This window comes from Spermophilus citellus, assembly GCF_964194105.1.
Source record: "Spermophilus citellus genome assembly, chromosome: 10".
NCBI classification, from domain to species: Eukaryota; Metazoa; Chordata; class Mammalia; order Rodentia; family Sciuridae; genus Spermophilus; species Spermophilus citellus.
In genome coordinates, this window is record NC_138197.1 from 126,468,486 (window position 1) to 126,487,379 (window position 18,894).

Here is an 18,894-nt window from a genome sequence, read left to right on the forward strand (position 1 = left end):
TATTCAGCAGAACCTCGGACAGGGCCAGAGGAAGAGGGAGAGGAGGGAGGAGGCGCAGGGCTGCCCGCCGCGGGCTCGGTCTCCTTCCTGGACACCCACGCCCCTGGCTGCACAGGAGGCCTCCCGGTGGCTGAGTCAGGCCCCCGGAGGGGTTTGGGGGTGCTGGGGCTGGAGTACGAGGAGGCAGGACCTGGGGCAGTCTGGGAACGTGAGTGCGAGGGCTTGTCCTCCTGGAAACACACGCAAGACGTTTCCCAGTGTCCAGGCGCGGGCCACACACTCCTCTCACTCATTCTTCCCCAGCACCAGTACGTGGGTCTGTTTGCACATGAATAAAGAAAGATTCAAAGAAGGCACACGGACTGGCCGAGGACATGTCACACAGGCACGGGTGGCCACCATCGCCGTGCGTCCACTAAGGCACCAACATCCAAAGATGCTCTGTTCTGACGTCACTGCCACACACGCCAAGTGACCTTTTATGGACACACACAGCCCTTGCCACCCACACCTGTGTGTTTATACACAAATGTGTTTTCGGCCGTCCATGGGACACACGCCACGTACTCGGTCACAGGCCAGGGCTGGGTCCCACTTTCTTCTGAAGCGGTCTTGTCATTTCCTGTCCTTCTTGACCAACTCTTGGCCAACACCGTCTTGCTCAGTCCTGGCCAGGTGCTTCCACCTCTCGGTCCGAGCGCAGCCTCTTCTGCGACTGTGGTTCTGTTTTGTTCCGCGCTGGGAGCCTGCCACGGTGCCTGGCTGGGATTCCTCCCCGGCATCACTCCTAGTTCCTGTGGGTGAATCCTCCCTCTGTTGAGCCTGAGGGCTGCCTTCCTCGGGTCAGCATTCTTACGTGATGGGCAGCATGGTCTGTGAGCTCAGGGGACAGTCCCTGCAGACTTGGTGACTCCCTGAAACTGGTGGGGTTTTTTTGTGTGGTGCTGGGGATTGATCCAGGGCTTTGGGCCTGCGAGGCCAGCCCTCTACCCACTGAGCTGTGTCCCCAGCCCTGAAACTGTTTTTATGCCACATTTTGGCTGAGAATTTCTGCACCCCATGGGGAGCTTGTATCTGGACCTCACTCTAGTGGAGGCTTCAGACTTGCGACAGGGACCTGGTGGCCTTGTTCCTCCCATGACCTGGGAGAGTACCTCCACTTCCCCGGTACCGCAAGTTGACAGCGAGGAATCTGCTCCCGTCATTGGTTCTGACTTGACCTGTAGCCTGGACCTGGCCCAGGTCAGGCATTAAAACCTCAGCCCTGTACACAAATCCACTCTCACGGGCTGGGGCCCACCAGCCCCACTCACTGCCCCCTCTCTTAGAACCTGAAAATTATACTCCTTGGTTTTGAGCTGGGATGTGTACGTCTAAAGTACCCAAACCTCGTCACCCAGCCATGAAGGACGGCTGCTCTCAGGAGGAGCCCAGGGCTCTGGCTTGGCTGGAGCGGGGGAGGTGGTCCTCCCTGGGACAGTGCTGGGCCCGGGGCAGCTCCTCTCCTGAGACTCTGGCTCCACCCTGGGCTCCCTGCAGACTGAACAGCCAGGTGTGTGGGGGCTGTGGAGGCTCCGTGTTCACCTGCCTGTGCTGGCCGGGCACCTGCGGGCACCTGCACTGAGCTGGCCAGGAAGGCTCTCGTCGCACCCCCGCGCACACAGACATGGAGTCCTAGAGTCTCCAGTGACCTGCGGCAGGAGCGCAGGGACCCGGAAGAGCCGACACAGAGGGGCCTGACTGGGGGTGACGGGTCAGGGGAGGCCTCAGGAAAAGGGTGACCTCCCAGCTGAGACCCAAGGAGGCAGGAGGAGAGCTTCCCAGCAGAAGTGACAGTGACACAGGACCCTGGGGAGCAGAGCTCCTGAGCACTCCAGAGAGGGGAGGCTGGGGGAGGAGGCTGGGGCATTCTGAGGCCAGTAGGGTGGAGGTGTGGACTTTCTTCTGAGCCCAGGGTAGAGCAGGTGAAGAGGCTGAGCAGGGAGGGCACCTTCAGGCTTGTGATGTGAAGTTCCTGCGACTGGCAGCTCTGCCCAGGGGATTGGCTGGGCACGGGTTCTCGGGCTAAGGGAAGGACAGGGCCAGGGTAAGGGGAAAAAGGGGCCTAAACCACCTTTCCCACCCCATAAGGCTGAGGCCTGCAGAGGAGCCAGGGAGGCTTCCTGGAGGAGGCGGCATTTGGGCAAAGCCTAAGGATTGACTGGCAAGGCGTCAACCCACCTTCCGGGCCTGGGGACACGTGGGACAGAGGCCTGGCAGTGAGGGAGGTTAGATTTGAGGGACCCGAGGGTGACAAGTGATGGCCAGGTCACAGGCCCCTGGGGCTAGAACAGCAGGGGCACTGTGTCTCTGATAGAGCAGGGCTTTCTGATGCCCAGCCGAGGCCTGGCTCCAGCGACCAGCACCAAGGAAGTCAGTGGCCTCCTGCGGGCCTGGCGCTGAGGAGGGGACTTCCCCATCGCTGTGCAGCTGCGAGTGGGGAACAGGAAGTGAGGCCAGAGGAAGAGCCGCCACCAGGGCCCAGGGCAGCGGGGTGGGGCCTCCTGGAGACAGCTCCTGGGGACTCCCAGGACCGCAGGTCGGCAGCAGAGGTGGGGAGCTGGAGGGAGTGAGGAGGGCACTCAGCCTGGACCAGCCCGAGGGACCGTCTCCACCTGTCCCCGAGCACCCACCGCCATGGCCTTGGCCCAGCAGCTGCGGGCGGAGAGGTGAGTGGGGGTGTCCCCTCCGGCCTCCTCGGGGAGCAAGGCCGGCCCTCTGTGAGAGGCCAGGTTGAGTCAGACCTGCAACCCAGGGACCCGCACTGTGTCGTGTGACCACTGACCTCAGACACGGATAGGACACCGAGGCTCAGGAGGGGAACCTGTCACGGGGGCCACAGGCCAGGTGGGCGGCAGTCTGGGGCACCGGTGTCGCGGCTTCTAGTCTGGGGCTCTTCCCTCTGCCTGGTGGCCAGCGAGGGCTTTCCCATCGTCTGCTCAAATGGAGTCCTAGCCTCGTCCTGCCTCCCAATTCAGGGCTCAGCTCCCATGCCGCCGCCTCCAGGCAGCCGTCTGGAGCTGCCCCTGCCTTCTCTGGCCCTGTTTCTGCCTAGTGCTCACACTGGTGGCATGTCACTTATTGTTGCCATCGCTGGCTCCCGTTGGAAGCAAACTTCATGACTATTTGTTTGTTTATTTATTTATTTATTTATTCTGGTCTCTTTGGGCCACTCCTGGACCCTAGGATGGGGACGACCCGGGCACTAAGTGCTCAGTGCCAGCTGCGCAGGGATTAGTGAGTGCAAGTTTGAGCTGCAACGTCCTCCAGTCTCTGGTCTAAAGCTGAGGTTGTACCCATGGGCACACTGAGGCCTCAGGGGATGGGGACTCACTCAGGGTTGCAGGGAGCCGAGTGGCAAGGCTGGGGCTCCGCGCGCAGGCCTCCCAGGCCCCAGAGCCATGCTTGGCCAGCACCTGCTGAAGGCTTTGCCTGAGCTTCCGGCTGTGGGGTCCCCAGGCAGGGGACAGCAGGTGACATCGGGGAGTGGGTGCTCATGTGAACCCCCAAGGATTCCCAGAGAAAGGCCAGACTGGGGCCCGGTGGGGAGGGGGCCGTGGTGGAGCCTGGGGCTGGGGGGAAGCCGGGGTGGAACTTCCAAAGGTCAAGGTCTCAGAGGGGGCTTGTCCACGTGTAGGGACGGGGAGGGCATCAGGAGGAGCTGTCGGGGATGGGGCCATCACAGTGGCCTTCCGTGGTCACTGAGGGTGGTGCTGGGGCCTGGTGACACCGGCCGTCTGCCCAGCCCGGTCCCTCTTCCTGACAAGCTCCGGTGGGGGGGGGCCCGACACGCACACTTGAACCCTCCGGAAACTGCAGCTGGTGGGACTCGGGCCACTTCCTGCTTCTTGAGACGCAGGCTTCAGGAGATGACATCAGGGGCTGTGTGCCTGTCCCCATTCTGTCCCTGATACAGGTGCCCTTGGCCCTCACTGGGGGCCGGCTCATCCCCCACCACATCACGGAGCCGTGTAGCCAGGCCCTGGGGGCCACTGGCCTCCGGCTCCTTCAGTGCCTCTCCTGAAAGGGGTCCTGCGTGGCTCTGCTTGAGGCCAGGGCAGAGGATACACAGGGGACAGCTTCACCCAGTGGGAGGCTCTAGACTCTGAGGTCAGAGATGGACAAGGGTGCCACCCTGGGCCCTGCCAGCCTTGACCCCTCTGCTCTGCATCTGCCTGCTTGACCTGTTCTCCACCCCCTCCATCCCCAGGGAAAGTCAGGTGGGAAGGCCCTGGTGAGTGGCACCTGCCCCTCAGCCGTTTCTGCCTAGGCTCTGGGCTCAGCCACGCCCACTCCCCCCCGCCCCAGTTCCTTCTACTGGCCTTGTGTGGCTCTGGGCCTTTGCATGTGCCATCTCCCTGTCCTGAAAGGCCTTTCCTGCTGCCCCCTGGCCAACTCCTCTTTTTGATCCCTGGCGCTGCTCCTTGGTAAAGCCCTCCCGACCACCCTCAGCCTGCGCGAGCCCGTTTTGCCTTGGAAGCTAGGAGGTCCAACGAACCGAGGCCGTGTCTTAATGTGGCCGTGCCAGTGTCAGCTGGGGTCAATGCTACATGGAGTTTGCTGGGTCATTACTGCAGCTGGGGAGAACATGGGGTCATCTGTGTTCCCATAGCAATCTGCTGGGAGGGCCTGAAGGATCGAGAGGAAACGTGGGAGCCAGCCTGCTTGGGCTCAAATCCTGGCTTCTTTGGGCAGGTTAATCAACCTCTCTGTGCATCAGTTTCCTCGTCTGCCAAAGGTGACACTGTCTTGGAGGAGGGCCCTGTGCCCGGTGCCCACTCAGGAAACGTGGACTGGAGGGAGTCTTGCCCAACCTGCCCTTCCAGTTCCTTCCGGCCCCACCTCTGTCTTATTGCAGATGAAATTCGCAGCCCTGGGGAGAAGTGGGGGGCAGCTTGTCCCCGGGGTGTCGACTTGGGGCAAGGCGGAGACCAGTGGGACAGTCGCCAGCAGCCAGAGGCGCGCTGGAGCTGAGGGGTTCATCTGCACCTCGGTCACTCTTGGTGGCAGCTCCTGGGTTCTGAAGCAGCCCCCCACCCTGGGAGGACCAGGTCTCTTGGGGACGGTCAGGGACACCTGCGGGCCTTGGGCGTGGCAGCCCCTCCCTGCCTCATGGTTTGGCTTCTTCTTTTCTGTCTGTTGACAAAGGGCAGGACTCAGTGGCTGAGTGTGTCTGTCCCCTCTCGTGGGCCGTTTTCCTGGTCACTGCTCACTGGTGGCTCTTCCCTGGGGTTCAGAGACAGAGGAGGTGACATAGGAGGTGACATAGGCTGTTACTTCTGCTGGAGCCCCCTGTTCTCCAGCCCTGCACCCGCCTCCTGCTGGGCGTTGACCGGGGCCCCCGTGGGGCTCTAGAACAAGCCTGCCCCTGACTGAGCTCCACACCCTGCTCCTCCCGCTCCTGGTCAGAAAGCGTCACTCTTGACACTGTTCTTTGTCCCCCAGCAGTGCCCACACCCTGCTGGTCATAATAGGGACAACTCACAGCTTGGGAATGCGTTAGGCTGCAGGGAAAGAGGAACTGACCGTGGCTTCAACAATGACCAGGGGTTTGTTTGCTCAGACAACAAGAAGTCCAGAGGGAGCCACAGCTGGTCCTCAGCTCAGTGACCTCAGGATCCGTAACTCAGAGAATGTTTCTGCCTCACAAATGCCCTGGGGCAGCTGCAGATCCAGATGTCACACTTGCTTTCGTGGAAAGAGCCTCGTCCATCCCTCCAGACCAGGAAAGCAAACACTCTCAAGAGGCTCCTGGACTAGGTCATCTCTCAGCTCTCATTGGCTGGGACAGGTCACATGGCAGCTCTGAGCTGCAGGGGGGCCGGGGACAGGAGGGAGCCTGCTGCGTGGCTCAGATCCTGCCCTTGGGGATGGGCACGTGGCCACTCTGAACAAAGGGACACTGATTAGCCAGGAAGAGCAGGGGACACAGCGAATGCAAGCAGCATCTGCCCAGGTGCTGTCCCTTGTGTCCCCTGCTTCTGTCCCTGCTGTTGGCTCAGGCCTGAATCCTTTCCCTGTTGGTCCCTTGAGGAGCTCCCAGGGGCACTGTCTCCCCTAACGCTGCCTCTGACCCTCTCCACGGGGGCCTGGGTGAGGTCCTGAAGCCCTGCACCTCATCGCTGGAACTCGCTGCAGTTCCCTGCCCGACACGGGGACCCCCCACCGCTCTTCAGTCTCAGATGGCACCAGGTTCTGCCCACACCAGATCCGGCCCCCTCCTCCACCTCAGAGCCTTAGCACATGCTGTTCCACTGCCGGGCACACCCTCCCCAGGCTCACTTGGTGGCTTCCCGTGTGACTGCCTAGACCTGGCTCAGAGGCCACCTCCTCTTTGTGGACTTCCCAAGCACGGCAGGATCAGCCCTTCTCTCTGGGACTCTGGATTTATCAGCTTCGTGGTACTGTCATGAGATACCCGGGTGCTCAGCTTATAAAACGAAAAGGCTCCCAGGTCTGGAGGTCTATTCCAAGGCTGTGGCCCCACTGCCCAGGGCCCTGGTGATGGCAGCACATGGCAGCAGGAGCTGTAGCACAGCAAACCGCTGATGTCATGAACCAAGTGGAGCCAGAGCGCAGGGCTCCGCAGTCCCCTTGGAGCGCGCCCCACCCTCCCGTCCTAGGATGGCCCCTGGGCCCCATCCTAGGTCCACAGCACCCAGTAGGGCCAGCTGAGGGACCACGCCTTTAACAGATGTCTTTGGGGGACTCTTGGCCCCCACAGCCCTCTGTCCGGGCTATTTGCCTGGACCCAGGCCTAGCAGGGCCGGGCACGGAGGAGGCCCTGACCCTTGCTGAGCTCACTGGAGAGCCACCTGTGAGACGGCGTCCGGCTGGTGACACCTGGTCCCCCCCAGCTCCCTTACACTCTGTGCCCAGTGCAGTGACAGCCAGGCACGGGCAGGGGTACTGGCGGGGGAGCGCAGGGTACTCCCTGCCTCACGCCCCGCGGGCCTGGGACACCTCAGGGTGATGATAGCACCCTCCCCTCTGCCTCCTCAGTGACTTTGAGCAGCTTCCGGACGACGTGGCCATCTCAGCCAACATCGCCGACATCGAGGAGAAGAGGGGCTTCACCAGCCACTTTGTAAGAGCCCGCCCCGGTCCTTCGCCCTCTGACCTCTGAACCTTGCTCTCTGACCTCTGAACCTTCGCCCTCTGACCTCTGAACCTTCGCCCTCTGACCTCTGAACCTTTGCTCTCTGACCTCTGAACCTTCGCCCTCTGACCTCTGAACCTTTGCTCTCTGACCTCTGGACCTCCACTTTCACCCCTCAGCTTCTACCTCAGTGATTCTCAACAGGACCCATTCTACCCCTCGGGGACACTTGGCAATACCCCGAGACCTTTGGTCTCTTACCTCTTTTTGGGCTAGGGCTGCTACTGGCATCTCACTAGATGGTCCTGGGTTGCCACAGCCCTGGGGACAGCCCAGTGAAGAACTATCCAGCACCAATGTGGCACTGAGGCTGAGAGAAACTGCTGCCTCTCCAGGACCTCTGAGCCTCCACCCTCTGAGCCTCCACCCTCTGAGCCTCCACCCTCTGTCTTTTGGCTTCTTTTCCTGACCTTGATGCCCTCCGGGGCCTCTATCCTCCTTAGGTTTTTGTCATCGAGGTGAAGACAAAAGGGGGATCCAAGTACCTTATCTACCGCCGCTACCGCCAGTTCTATGCCTTGCAGAGCAAGCTGGAGGAGCGGTTTGGGCCAGAGAGCAAGACCAGTCGGTTCACCTGCAGCCTGCCCACGCTCCCAGGTAGGCTGGCCGCTCCCAGGGCTGCTGCCTGCAGAGCCAGGCCCAGCCCCGGGCAGCGCCCTGGGGGTCCCCTGGCAGTCTGATGTGGGAACCATGGTTTAGCCTGTGAGCTCCCTCCTGGCACAGAGGGGCTGCCAGCCTCCCCGGCTGCGACCACCTCTCTGAACTTCGCCTGTCACACTCCTGCCTCTGGGGGCCAGGCAGGTGCCACACCAGCCTCCTGGCGGGCTGTCTGGGTGCTGGCTCCGGGGTCCCTGCAGGCTCTTGGAGAGGACGTCTGTCTCTTGGCTGCCCATCACCTGTTTGCCCCGCCCCCAGAGTGCTCTTGCTTTTGAGCACTGACTCGTTCATGGCACGTGACTTAGGACCCACGGTTTGACCTGGGTGGCACATTGGAAGGTGGCAGCTTGTGAGGTCTAGAGTATCTGATGCCGGAGAAGTGCCACCCCAGAAATTCCAGTGCCTCTTTCTGGAGGGAGTCGAACATAACGAGATGTGTGACAGCTGCTCGGGGCCTGACTATGCGTCCAGGGTTGGGGACCGCTGTCTTGGGTGACAGGGAAATGGCAGAGTACAGGCCCTGTGGCTCCTGGTGCCGTGGCCTGCGGGGGCAGCACCACTGCCAGCTCCAGGACACCTCTTCTCCTCAGTGAAGGTCTACGTGGGGGTCAAGCAGGAGATCGCGGAGATGCGCATACCCGCCCTCAACGCCTACATGAAGGTACCGCAGGCCGCGCCACCTCTGTGCTCAGGAGGCACTGGGGGTTGGGCACGGGTGCTCCCCCGGGGAGTGGCTCTGGGAACGGGCCCCCTCCTGAGGTCCCCACAGGCCCGACCTGGGGAGAGAAGCCGGGAGCTCCTGGGGCCGCTGCAATGTGAACAGGCAGACCTCTGCGCAGCGCCCGCCCCAGGCCCCCAGGCCACGTCCCCGCCTGGTGTCGGGTCAGTGTGGATAGGTCAGGCCTGCTCCTGAGGGGCCCCATGGGAAGGCCAGCAGGTGGACGGTGGCCACAGGAGCCACACACATAGGCCTGCGTAACGGGGGAATGGCGACCAGGCTGTCCCACCCAGACAGCAAACTTGTGCCAACTAGAGAAGGTCCCGGGGGTGGCACGTCCCCTCCCCGAGCACAGGCCGCATTTCGGCTCTTCTCACTGGTCTTGGCTGGTGGCCTCGCCGAGTCTCCCACCCGCAGACGGGCTGCCTCCCCATGAGGTGGGACACAGAGCTTCCTAAGAGACACCGTGGGGTCAGGGAAGGACGCCACCCGTCAGGGCGGGGGGGGGCATGCTCCCCAGGAGGTGGTGACACCTCGTCACCAGAGATGTGCAAGCCTCGCTCCATTGCAGCCTGGGGAAGCTAGAGAGGGAAGGAGGGACCTCACAGCCCAAGAGCACTGAACTCGGAGTCTTTGGTCTCGGCTCTGACGTCGACCGGTTGGGTGACTTGGGCGAGCCGGCCATTGTCCTACAAATGGGCAGTCTGGCCTCGCGGAGGGCAGCTGGGGGGGAGTGCTCTGAATCCCAGGGCCAGTCTTAGCCACCAGAGGCCCAGAGGAGCCTCTCTCTGCCTACGTGTGTCCCGTTGGGCTCTGGAACCCCGGGGTACTCAGTGCAGGAAGCTTCGCTGTGGCAACAGCATCCGGAGGTGGCACACCCTCTGGGACAGGGAGCTGGCTGTCGCCCTGCCTGGCCCAGGCTGCTTGTTCCATGGTTAAACAGCTATTAGAAAAGCCCCATTCACTGTCACTTCTACCCAACTGCTGGTAACTGGAGTTATGGGGGGAACACGCCCATCTTGCCTCAACTTGAGCTCAGGGGTGAGCTTTAGCAGCTGATGACCCTGAGTGCCCCAGCTTTGTCACTTGCTAGGCTGTGTGGCCCTGAGGCAAGTCCTTTCCCTCTCTGATCCTAACTCACAGCTTATTGTGAGATGGTCCCACTTGTACTCACTCAGCTCAGTGCCTGGCACTGTCACCTGTTGTCACTGTTGCTGCTGTTTCTGGAGGCCTGTAGCTATTTCCAGATGAACTGGTCTCAAGCCAGTGGTCCCCAGAAGCAAAGCCTGTGACATGTCACCTTCAGCCTGCTGGCTTTTAAAGAACTCTGAGCAGCTGGCTTCGGTCATCAAGCCTGGGAAGCATGAGTGGAGAGGCAGGCTGAGGTCGGGGGACAGGGTGGAGCAGCCGAGCTGGGACCCGCAGGACTTTCTGCTGACAGTCCACCCTGTCCTGCCCCTCACCCTGCAGAAACTCCTCAGCCTGCCTGTCTGGGTGCTGATGGACCCGGACGTCAGGATCTTCTTCTACCAGTCCACCTACGACTCGGAGCAAGTGCCCCAGGCGCTCCGGCGGCTCCGCCCGCGCACGCGCAAAGTGTAAGTGGCTGGGACTGGACGAGAGTCCCCGCTGGAGAAGCGTCTTCTCCCTGGGAGGAGAGAGAAGGACGAGCTCAGCACTGCCCTGAGGTCACACTCAGGGCTGGGGGACAGGCGTGTTGATGTTTGTGACGGCGAGGACCTCGGGACTGGGAGGTGGCCCCAGGAACGTCCAGTGTCCCCGCACCCACGGGAGGTGGCTCAGGGTCCTGGGTGCCTGAGGGCAGGGGGAGAGGAGAGGCAGTGGAGGGCCACTCCACGAGTGTCCCTGGTGGCCGGAGTCCCCCGCCAGCCAGCGGTGGACGCTGAGGCTTCTGATTCAAAGAGCCCTCCCCTCCCTTCCTGGCTTCATGGGCAGAAAATAACCCCCAAATCCGAAGCAGCTGAATAGTGGGGGGCTTCCAAGGCCAAGCAGGGTTCGGGGGACTCAGGCCCCAGTGTCAGAGGCCCGCCCTGCCTCCAGCTGCCCCCTCTCCAGCCCGCGTCGGCAGGCGGGGGTGACCTCAGTTCCAGCTGTGGCCCAGCAGTGGGCCCTGGAGAAGGGCAGTCACCTGGTTTCCTCTGCGGGGACCCCTCCCTGGGGACACAGGGGAGGGCCGGCCAGTTGAAGGCCCTGAGCGCTGGGCGTCCACCCCTCGCGTCCTCCTGGGCCCTGCTTCCTGGGCCACAGGGGAAGGCCCCAGTGTGGTGAGGAGGAAGGGCCCTGGCCCTCCGGCCGCCCGACCCTCGCAGGAGCCCCCAGCACGGAGGGGGGCTGGGCCTGAGGGAACTGGGAGGGAGGCTGACACCCCCCTCTCTCCACAGCAAGAGCGTGTCCCCCAAAGGCCCCGGCGTGGACCGCCTGGAGGCTCCACGCGCAGAGGTACCCAGCCGCGCCCCGTCAGCCTGTGGGTCTGGGGGGTGAGGGGCTCTGCAGGAAGTGAGGGGCCACGGCTCAGCCTCGGACACCCGGGAACTGACCAGCAAGACCAGGCAGGGGAGAGGGCCTCCCTCCATCTCCATTCCAGAGCTTGTGCCCCTGCTGGGGGACCGAAGCCTCAGAGATGACTCAGACCAGGTCCTGTCCTCCAGGCGCTCGCGGCCCCCAAGTGGCATTTCCAAACCATGTGGGGGAGGGCAGCTGGGGTGGGGAGGCCTGGGGGCCGGAGCCAGGCTGGTCTGGAGAGTCGGGCCTTCCCCGCCCTGCGTATCCCACCAGCTCTGGGTGGAGCGCCGTCCTGGACTCGGGGAGACCTGGGCTCCAGTCCCAGCTCCTCCACCAGCCCACCGTGCCTCAGCATCCTCCCTGAGCCTCAGTCTCCTCATCTGTAAAACAGGAGGCCAAAGCCCGTGAGGCACTTCAAGAGGGGCTCAGTGACTGTGTCCCCCGTGCTGCTCCACAGGCCCTGTTTGACTTCACTGGGAACAGCAAACTGGAGCTGAGCTTCAAAGCTGGAGACGTGATCTTCCTCCTCAGTAGGGTCAACAAAGACTGGCTGGAGGTGAGGCTGGAGGCTGGATGGGGGTGATGATGGAGGGGAGGCTGGAGGCTGGAATGGGGGTGAGGTTGGGGACTAGGATGGGGGTGACGATGGAGGTGAGGATGGAGGCTAGGATGGAGATGAGGCTGAAGGTGAGGCTGGAGGTGAGGATGAAAGGAAGATGGAGGTGAAGATGGAGGCTGGGATGGGGGTGAGGTTGAAGGCTGGGATGTGGGTGATGATGGAGGTGAGGATGGAGGCTAGGATAGAGGTGAGGCTGGAGGTGAGGCTGGAAGGAAGATGGAGGCTAGGAGGTGAGGATGTAGATCAGGTTGGAGGTCAGGATGGAGCTGAAGTCACGGAGCTGTGCTGGGCAGAGGAAGGGCTGGAGGAAGGTGCAGGGAGTCTCAGGGAAGAGATGCCATCTGATGAGATCCCTGAGGTCTGGAGGTTTGGGGGCCTGTGAGAACTCACCTGGGGAGGCAGGTGCGTGCTGGGAGCAGAACATTCTGGAGCCCCTAAACTTGCCGCTGGTTCCAGGTGAAGGAGCGGGTGGCCCTGGGCAGGTGAGGGGTACTGACCTTGGCGTCTTGATCTTGGAGAGGCTTCCTCAGCAGTGCCCCGCTGACCTTGGGGCCTCATGGGAGTAGTCCCCTGGTGCATCCCTGGCTTCCCCACCAGATGCCCATCACCCACCCCCGGTCCACATCTTCTCCTGGGGACAGAGTCACTCGGGGTTGAGAAGCGCTGGCCTCTGACATGGTATTTCTGGGACAGGTTGAGGCGGGGCCAGCCCCAGGGGTCCTGGCACCATGGAGGAAGGAGCCCTGGTGTCCAGACACTGCAGAGCAGCGCGTGGTGACCATCTAGGGGACGCGGCAGTTTCCCTTTACCCCCAGCTGAGGCTCCTCCTCGGCTCGCGGCTGCCCCAGGGGCAGCTCGGGTCTCTCTGAAGAAGGAGGAACTTTTCTCCCTTCCTGCTCTTTTCTAGAAAGCCCTGTGTGTTAGGACGCCAGTCAGCTGTGGCCTCAGATTGCAGGAGGGGCAGGGCAGCAGGAAGGGCTTCTCTTTGACCCTCATTTATGTGTTTGTACAGAAGGAATGTGTCTCCTGTCAGCTGGTCCTGAAGGTCAAGGGACAAAGTGCACAAAGCACCAGCCGGACCAGGTCCTGGGCCTGGGCTGGGCACGTGACCTCCGGCTACTCAGAGTAGGGACTCAGGGTGTCTCAGGGATCCCCGATGGCCCCTCCACACCCCTTGTTCTCTCCCTTCCCTCTTAATTTCTTCCTTTACACCTGCCGCCATCTGTCACTGTGCGGCTCACCTGCTTGTCCAATGTCCCCTGCCACCCTCCAGGGTCATGGGCTCTCCGTGAGGGCGCAGAGGGTTATCTACACACAGCTGGGGCTCGAGGAGTCTTTTTTGCATGAATGAATGAGGTGAAAACTCTCTCCAGAAAGTTCAGACCTTGACCTGAATTCCAAAGCCCAGCGGGGTCCCGGCTGGACAGTGGGGAGCTTCTGTTACTTGTAAAAGGGACAAGCTTTGTTGGGGCACATATTTTTGGAGCTCCCAGCCCATGATCAGCTGGCCTCAGGGTGCGTCGCAGTAGGAGCATGGGACCTGGGACCAAGCAAAACCCCTCACCTCATGGCTGGCAGCAACCTGGAAAAACAGCAGGAGGAAGGGGCGAGGGTCCCACTGTTCCCTTTAAGGTCACCCCCCCCCACCCCCCCACCCCCCCCACCCCCCCACCCCCCCCCCCGCCAATGATCTAAGGACCTCCCCCAGGCCCCGCCCCTTAAAGGTCCACCACCTCCCAACAGCACCATCCTGGGCACCAGGCCCTGATCCCTGGGCCTTTGGGGACATTCCATGTCTAAACCAAAGCACCCGCCCTCTACAGGGGACACAGACCTCCTCTGCTTTCTCCTGTCACATAAGGGGCCCGGGGCGCTGAGGCTTGGCCCTGCTGCCCCTTCTTTCCCAACCAGGCAGCCCCTTCCTTCCTCCTCAGGGCACGTCCCAGGGGGCCACGGGCATCTTCCCGACCTCCTTTGTGAAGATCCTCAAGGACCTCCCCGAGGAGGATGACCCCACCAACTGGCTGCGCTGCTTCTACTACGAGGACGCCATCAGCACCATCAAGTGCGTGGCCCACGGGGCGGGGCTGGCCCACCCCTCACCACCGCAGCCCAGCCACACTCCCACGGCGTCCCTCCCTCCTCCAAAGCCTGCGGTGGCTCCCCCTCCCTCTGGGAGCAGCCACAGTGCAGTTGTAAGACGTTGAGGTCCAGCCTCGTGCCCAGCCCACCCTGGTGTCGCCTTCCAGCCTGATGTCCCCCACCTCCTGTTGCTCTTAGGGACATTGCCGTGGAGGAGGACCTCAACAGCACTCCACTGTTCAAAGACCTGCTGGAGCTCATGAGGTGAGGGCGGGGCGGGCAGGGGGGAGTCAGGCGCCTGGAGATGAGAAAGAGGGAGGGACACACCTCCTGAGGGGTGGTGGGTGTCCTGCTTCCAGGTTACCTTCTTCCGAACCCCGCAGCCTGGGTGTCCCCTCTCCATGTGACAGGAGCCCAGGAGGGAGCTGCAGAGGGACAAAGGGCCTGGGCTGCGGTCACAGTGTGTGACTCCAGAGGTACAACTAGAACTGGGATCTCTAACTCAATGCCTTGAACTTGGACCCTCCACCGCCAGGGAGCTCACTGCCTTCCAAGACCCAGGTGGTGGCCGTAGTCGTTTCATGGGACCGTAGGAGTGTGGTGATGCTCCTTACCATGAAAGTGAGACCTACCCGTTAGAAATGTGGAGACCCCTAAGGTCAGAAAGGCCCGGGGAATGGACCACGTGATCTTTTAACTCCTCTCACTATTCCATGCACACACACACACACACACACACTCACACACACACGCACACACACACGCACACACGCACACACGCACACATACCGGGCATCATGATCAAGGCGTTCGTTCTGTGGATGCCTTTTGATTGGCCACTTAGGTCACCGCCCCTCTGTGACTTTACACCCCCTGTTGTGACGACCACCTTTGTTGGCATATCTGGTGGCCTGTCTGTTCACTGTCTGGTGAGGGGTTTATGGGATCAGGGTTCACAAGTCAGACTTCAGGCCCATTGGGTCAGGTTACCCCCGAGAGCCGATGGACTTTCGCCTCGCCAGCCGGGTGGGAGGAAGCCGCCCTCCTGCGGCCTGCACAGGACAGGTCCCGTCCTCAGCTCCACGCACGTCTCTTTCTGGGACTCTCTCTGCTCAGCTCTGTGCCCACCGAAGCCTTGCTTCTTCTTGTTTGTGACAGTTCTTAGGACCTTAGCATTGCCTGAAAGACACTTCAGCCCAGGCCACTAAAGTAATGTGAAAACCCTCCTCCCCTTTAAGCCTCGGTTTCCCCGTCTGCACAATGGGCGCCTGGAGGTGAGACCTGCATGGAGCGCTGACCTCCTCGGGCTCTCAGATCCGGGCTGCCTCTCTGCTCATGCCCAAGGCCCCTGGGCTCTCTCCTGGGCCTCAGATTAACCCTGACCTGTCCCCCGCAGGCGGGAGTTCCAGAGGGAGGACATCGCCCTGAACTACCAGGACGCCGAGGGGGACCTCATCAGGCTGCTGTCGGACGAGGACGTGCGGCTCATGGTGAAGCAGGCCCAGGGCCTCCCTTCCCAGAAGCGCCTCTTCCCCTGGAGGCTGCACATCACCCAGAAGGACAACTACGGCGTCTACAGCACAGCACCCTGAGCCCGCGGCCGTCCTGGGGAGAGCAGAGGGGGCCTGGCATCTGCCTTCCCCTCGGAGGAGATGAGGGCCCTTGGGAAAGACCCAGAGCACGTCTCGGATATCCTGGTTCCGAGGCTGGTGGACCAATGGGGTTGGCTGATATCCATCCTACACTTATATCTGAATTCAATAAACCTTTAAAGGCCAGGTGTGGGGAAAGGGTGTGCTTTGGAGAAGAGAAAGACGGAGTAAGACTGTTAGATGAGCACCAGCTGTGTGCCGTTTACACCTGGCAGGGGCCTGGCTCCAGCCTCCTATCTGGCCCCCCACTCCCTCACCCTGTCCTTGTGTGGAGAAACCTGAGTGACACTTGAACAGAAATCTATGGCCTTACAGTTCTGGAAGGTGGAAGTCCAAGATCCAAGCATCCATAGCCTCCTTTCTCCGTGGAACCTGCAGGGAAATCCTTCCTCAGCTCATCTTAGCATGGACGGTCTGCCGGCCACCTTGGTCATTCCTCAGCTGGTGCGTGTACCATTCTGTCCCCATGTGGGTCTCTCCCCGTGTGTCCTCACTCCGTCTTTCCTCTGTGTGCATCTGTCTCTGTGTTCTACTTCCCCCTTTTTAGAAGGACACCAGTCATATTGAATGAGGGCCCTTTCTAATGACCTCATTTCAACTTGATTGCTTCTGTCAAGACCCTATTCCAAATAAGGTAACTCCAGGGTACCAGGGGTTAGGACTTCAGCAAGTCATTTTTTATTTGAACATATTAATTAACCCACAATACTCACTCTGTCTCCCAGCTCCTGCTAGAAGGGCACAGATAAGCCAGACAAGGAATACGGGACTCTAACTCTCTTGTGGGACAGAGGTCCCTGCCAAGAGGGCAACCTGAGAAGATCAAGGGACATCATCCCTCACTTTGGTGCCCACTCGAAAGAGGATGTTGTTCCAGGAGAAGCGAGCTGACCTTCCCATCCCAGATCTAGTGTAGCTCTGCAGAAACTTTGACCACAGAGAGAAAAAGACTTTAAGGATGGAGAATTCCATAGCTTTACCTGAGGGAACTGAGTTTATTTGGAAAGGAGACTGGAGAAGTTGTCAAAAACAATGGGAATCCTGATGGGCAGCAATTAAGAGATGCTGATCACAACAAATGAAATGTGAAGGCCAGAAACAGAATGAGGATCCAGGGAAAGATACAGGGGAGAATAGCTTTTCTAGGATCACAGTCATCTTTGGGGGCGGAAGGAGACTGTGTCCATGGGTGGCACCCGCTGGAAGAGATCAGAGTGGAAAGCCCTGGCAGACTTGAAAATAATTCTGCGAACCCCACACACTTCCATCAGCAAAACACACCAGGCTGACTGCTCGTGGGCTTAAACATGAACTCTGACCAAACAATGAGTATGATTCCTAAGAATCTCTTTGCAAAGAGATTCTTAGGAATCATACTCATTTCCTATTGGTCAGGAAGACTGTGAGTAGGGCATGCCCAAGGCTGCTTGCTCTCCGGAGTGGCTGGAGAAAGGAGCTCTGAGATCCAGACTCCTGATCACACATAGCACAACATTATAAGCACCCTGTGCTGGGTGAAAGCAGTCTCCAACCCAAACACACAGTCCAAAGTGAAAGGTCAACTCTAACTAGCCAAGGGGTTTAAGTCCAATTTTAAGACCTTATTTTCACCAATAAGTGGCTTACTTAAATCCAAGCCAACACCTAGGAACATAAGTAATTAAAAAAACAACAAAAACCAAGGAGGAAAATTCTGAGCAGGGACATCAGAGGCTACATACTGTGGGTGAAAATAGACTTCATAAAATTAGTTCATCCAAGTCACTAAATAGATAAACATAGACTATGAAATTAGTTCAGCCAAGACATGAAACAAATGAACAATTGACCAAATAGTAATGTCAACATTGAGACTTAGAGGGAGGAGGAAGAATTATTATCTAAATTTGCTGCAATTTATCATATAAAATGCTTGGTTCTCAACAAAATATTATGAGAGTTACAAAAAAGAGGAAAGTATGAACCATTTATAGAGGGGTGGGAAGAAGCTGGCAACAGAAACTGCCTTTGAGGGTGGTCTGGATGTTGCAAACAAGGACTTCAAAGCAGGTGTTATAAGCATGTTTCAAGTACCCAATAAACCATGTTTAAATAATTAAAATAAGGTATAGTAACAATGACTCAGCAAGTATAGAATATCAATATGAAGACATAAATTATTTGATTAAAAAAACAAATTGAAATTCTAGAATTAAAAAGTTTAATAATTGAAATGAAAAATCCACTAGATTCTCAGCTCTAGATTTGAGTTGGTTAAAGAAGAAATAATCACACTGAGAGATTGATCAATAGAGATTATGCAATCTTAAGAAGAAAAGGCATGGAGAAAATTAGCAAAGCCTCAGAAGAATGCAGGACACCATTTAGTGAATCGACATATGTATAATGACAACACCGAACAGAGAGAACAGAGAGAGACAGAAATAAGATTGGAAGAGGCAATGGTTGAAAACTTCCCAAATGTCAGGAAAAACATCCATCTAGACACCCAAAGAGCTCAAAAAGATCCAACTACACAGGCAAAGAGAGCCACATCTGGACATCTCATTGTTAAAATATAGGAAGTCAAATAGAAAGAGAAAACTTTGGAAAAAAATAAAATAAAAGACTCATTGCATAAAAAGGAACCACAATAAAGATGAATAACTGACTTCTTATCTGAAACAATGGAGGCCAAAATACAATGGCATAGTGTATTCAACATGCTGAAGGAAAAAGCAACCAAAAGTCTTAGATATGCAACAAAACTATCCTTCAAAAATCAAGGTGAGATTTTTAAAATTTCAAGATTGGTTAAAACTGAAAGAATTCAGACCTGCTTTACAAAAAGTATCAAAAGACATTCTTCAAGCTGAAATGAATTGATCCAAGATAAAAAAATTCAAACACACACACACACACACACACTCACAAATGTGTGTGTGCACCAAGAGTTCTGTCATACAGTTCTATAGTTCTGTAATTAACAATAAAGTATATTTCCATATTTGTTTTTCCTTCTTAGCTGATTTAAAAATAAATTACATAACAACATCTATAAAATTGTACTGTTGGACCTATATCATCCAGAAATGTAATGTATTTGATAATAACAGCACAAAGAAAGGGGTGAGAATCAAGTTACCACGGGGTAAGGAAATGACACGTATTGTCACTTCAGTCCATAGGAAGAAATAATCATCATTAAAAGTAGTAAATCGGAAGACCATATATACATGATATGTATTTATATTTATAAATCTGTGCTCTCCTTTCTTCTCTTATATTCTTTAAAAGACATAGATTATGTAAAGCAATAATTATTGCAGCATGTTATGGGGGCTGTGCTACATGGATAGTTGTGATATCCCTAAGAATGACAGAAGACGGGGAGGGGATGGAGGTACTTGAGTAAATAAAGTCTCTATATCTTATTGGAATTCAGTCAGTACCTCCCTGAACTATG

At 58.1% G+C, this 18,894-nt stretch overlaps 1 protein-coding gene across 3 annotated transcripts; it reads left to right on the plus strand.

Annotated features, from left to right (window-relative positions):
• Nucleotides 1–2,573: 2,573 nt before the first annotated feature.
• On the plus strand, nucleotides 2,574–18,457 carry NCF4 (neutrophil cytosolic factor 4). 3 transcript variants are annotated; one of them, XM_081311110.1, is made up of 10 exons: nucleotides 2,574–2,708; nucleotides 7,042–7,126; nucleotides 7,642–7,795; nucleotides 8,446–8,516; nucleotides 10,044–10,171; nucleotides 10,976–11,033; nucleotides 11,554–11,652; nucleotides 13,650–13,780; nucleotides 13,996–14,061; nucleotides 15,194–18,457. In XM_081311110.1, the coding sequence occupies exons 1-10, from the start codon at nucleotides 2,677–2,679 to the stop codon at nucleotides 15,387–15,389; spliced, it is 1,020 nt and encodes a 339-aa protein (XP_081167236.1). In that variant the 5' UTR covers nucleotides 2,574–2,676; the 3' UTR covers nucleotides 15,390–18,457. The 3 variants fall into 3 exon arrangements, with proteins under 3 accessions (XP_081167236.1, XP_081167237.1, XP_081167238.1); XM_081311111.1 differs by having other exon boundaries at nucleotides 7,723–7,795; XM_081311112.1 differs by lacking the exon at nucleotides 2,574–2,708 and having other exon boundaries at nucleotides 8,451–8,516.
• Nucleotides 18,458–18,894: the final 437 nt, after the last annotated feature.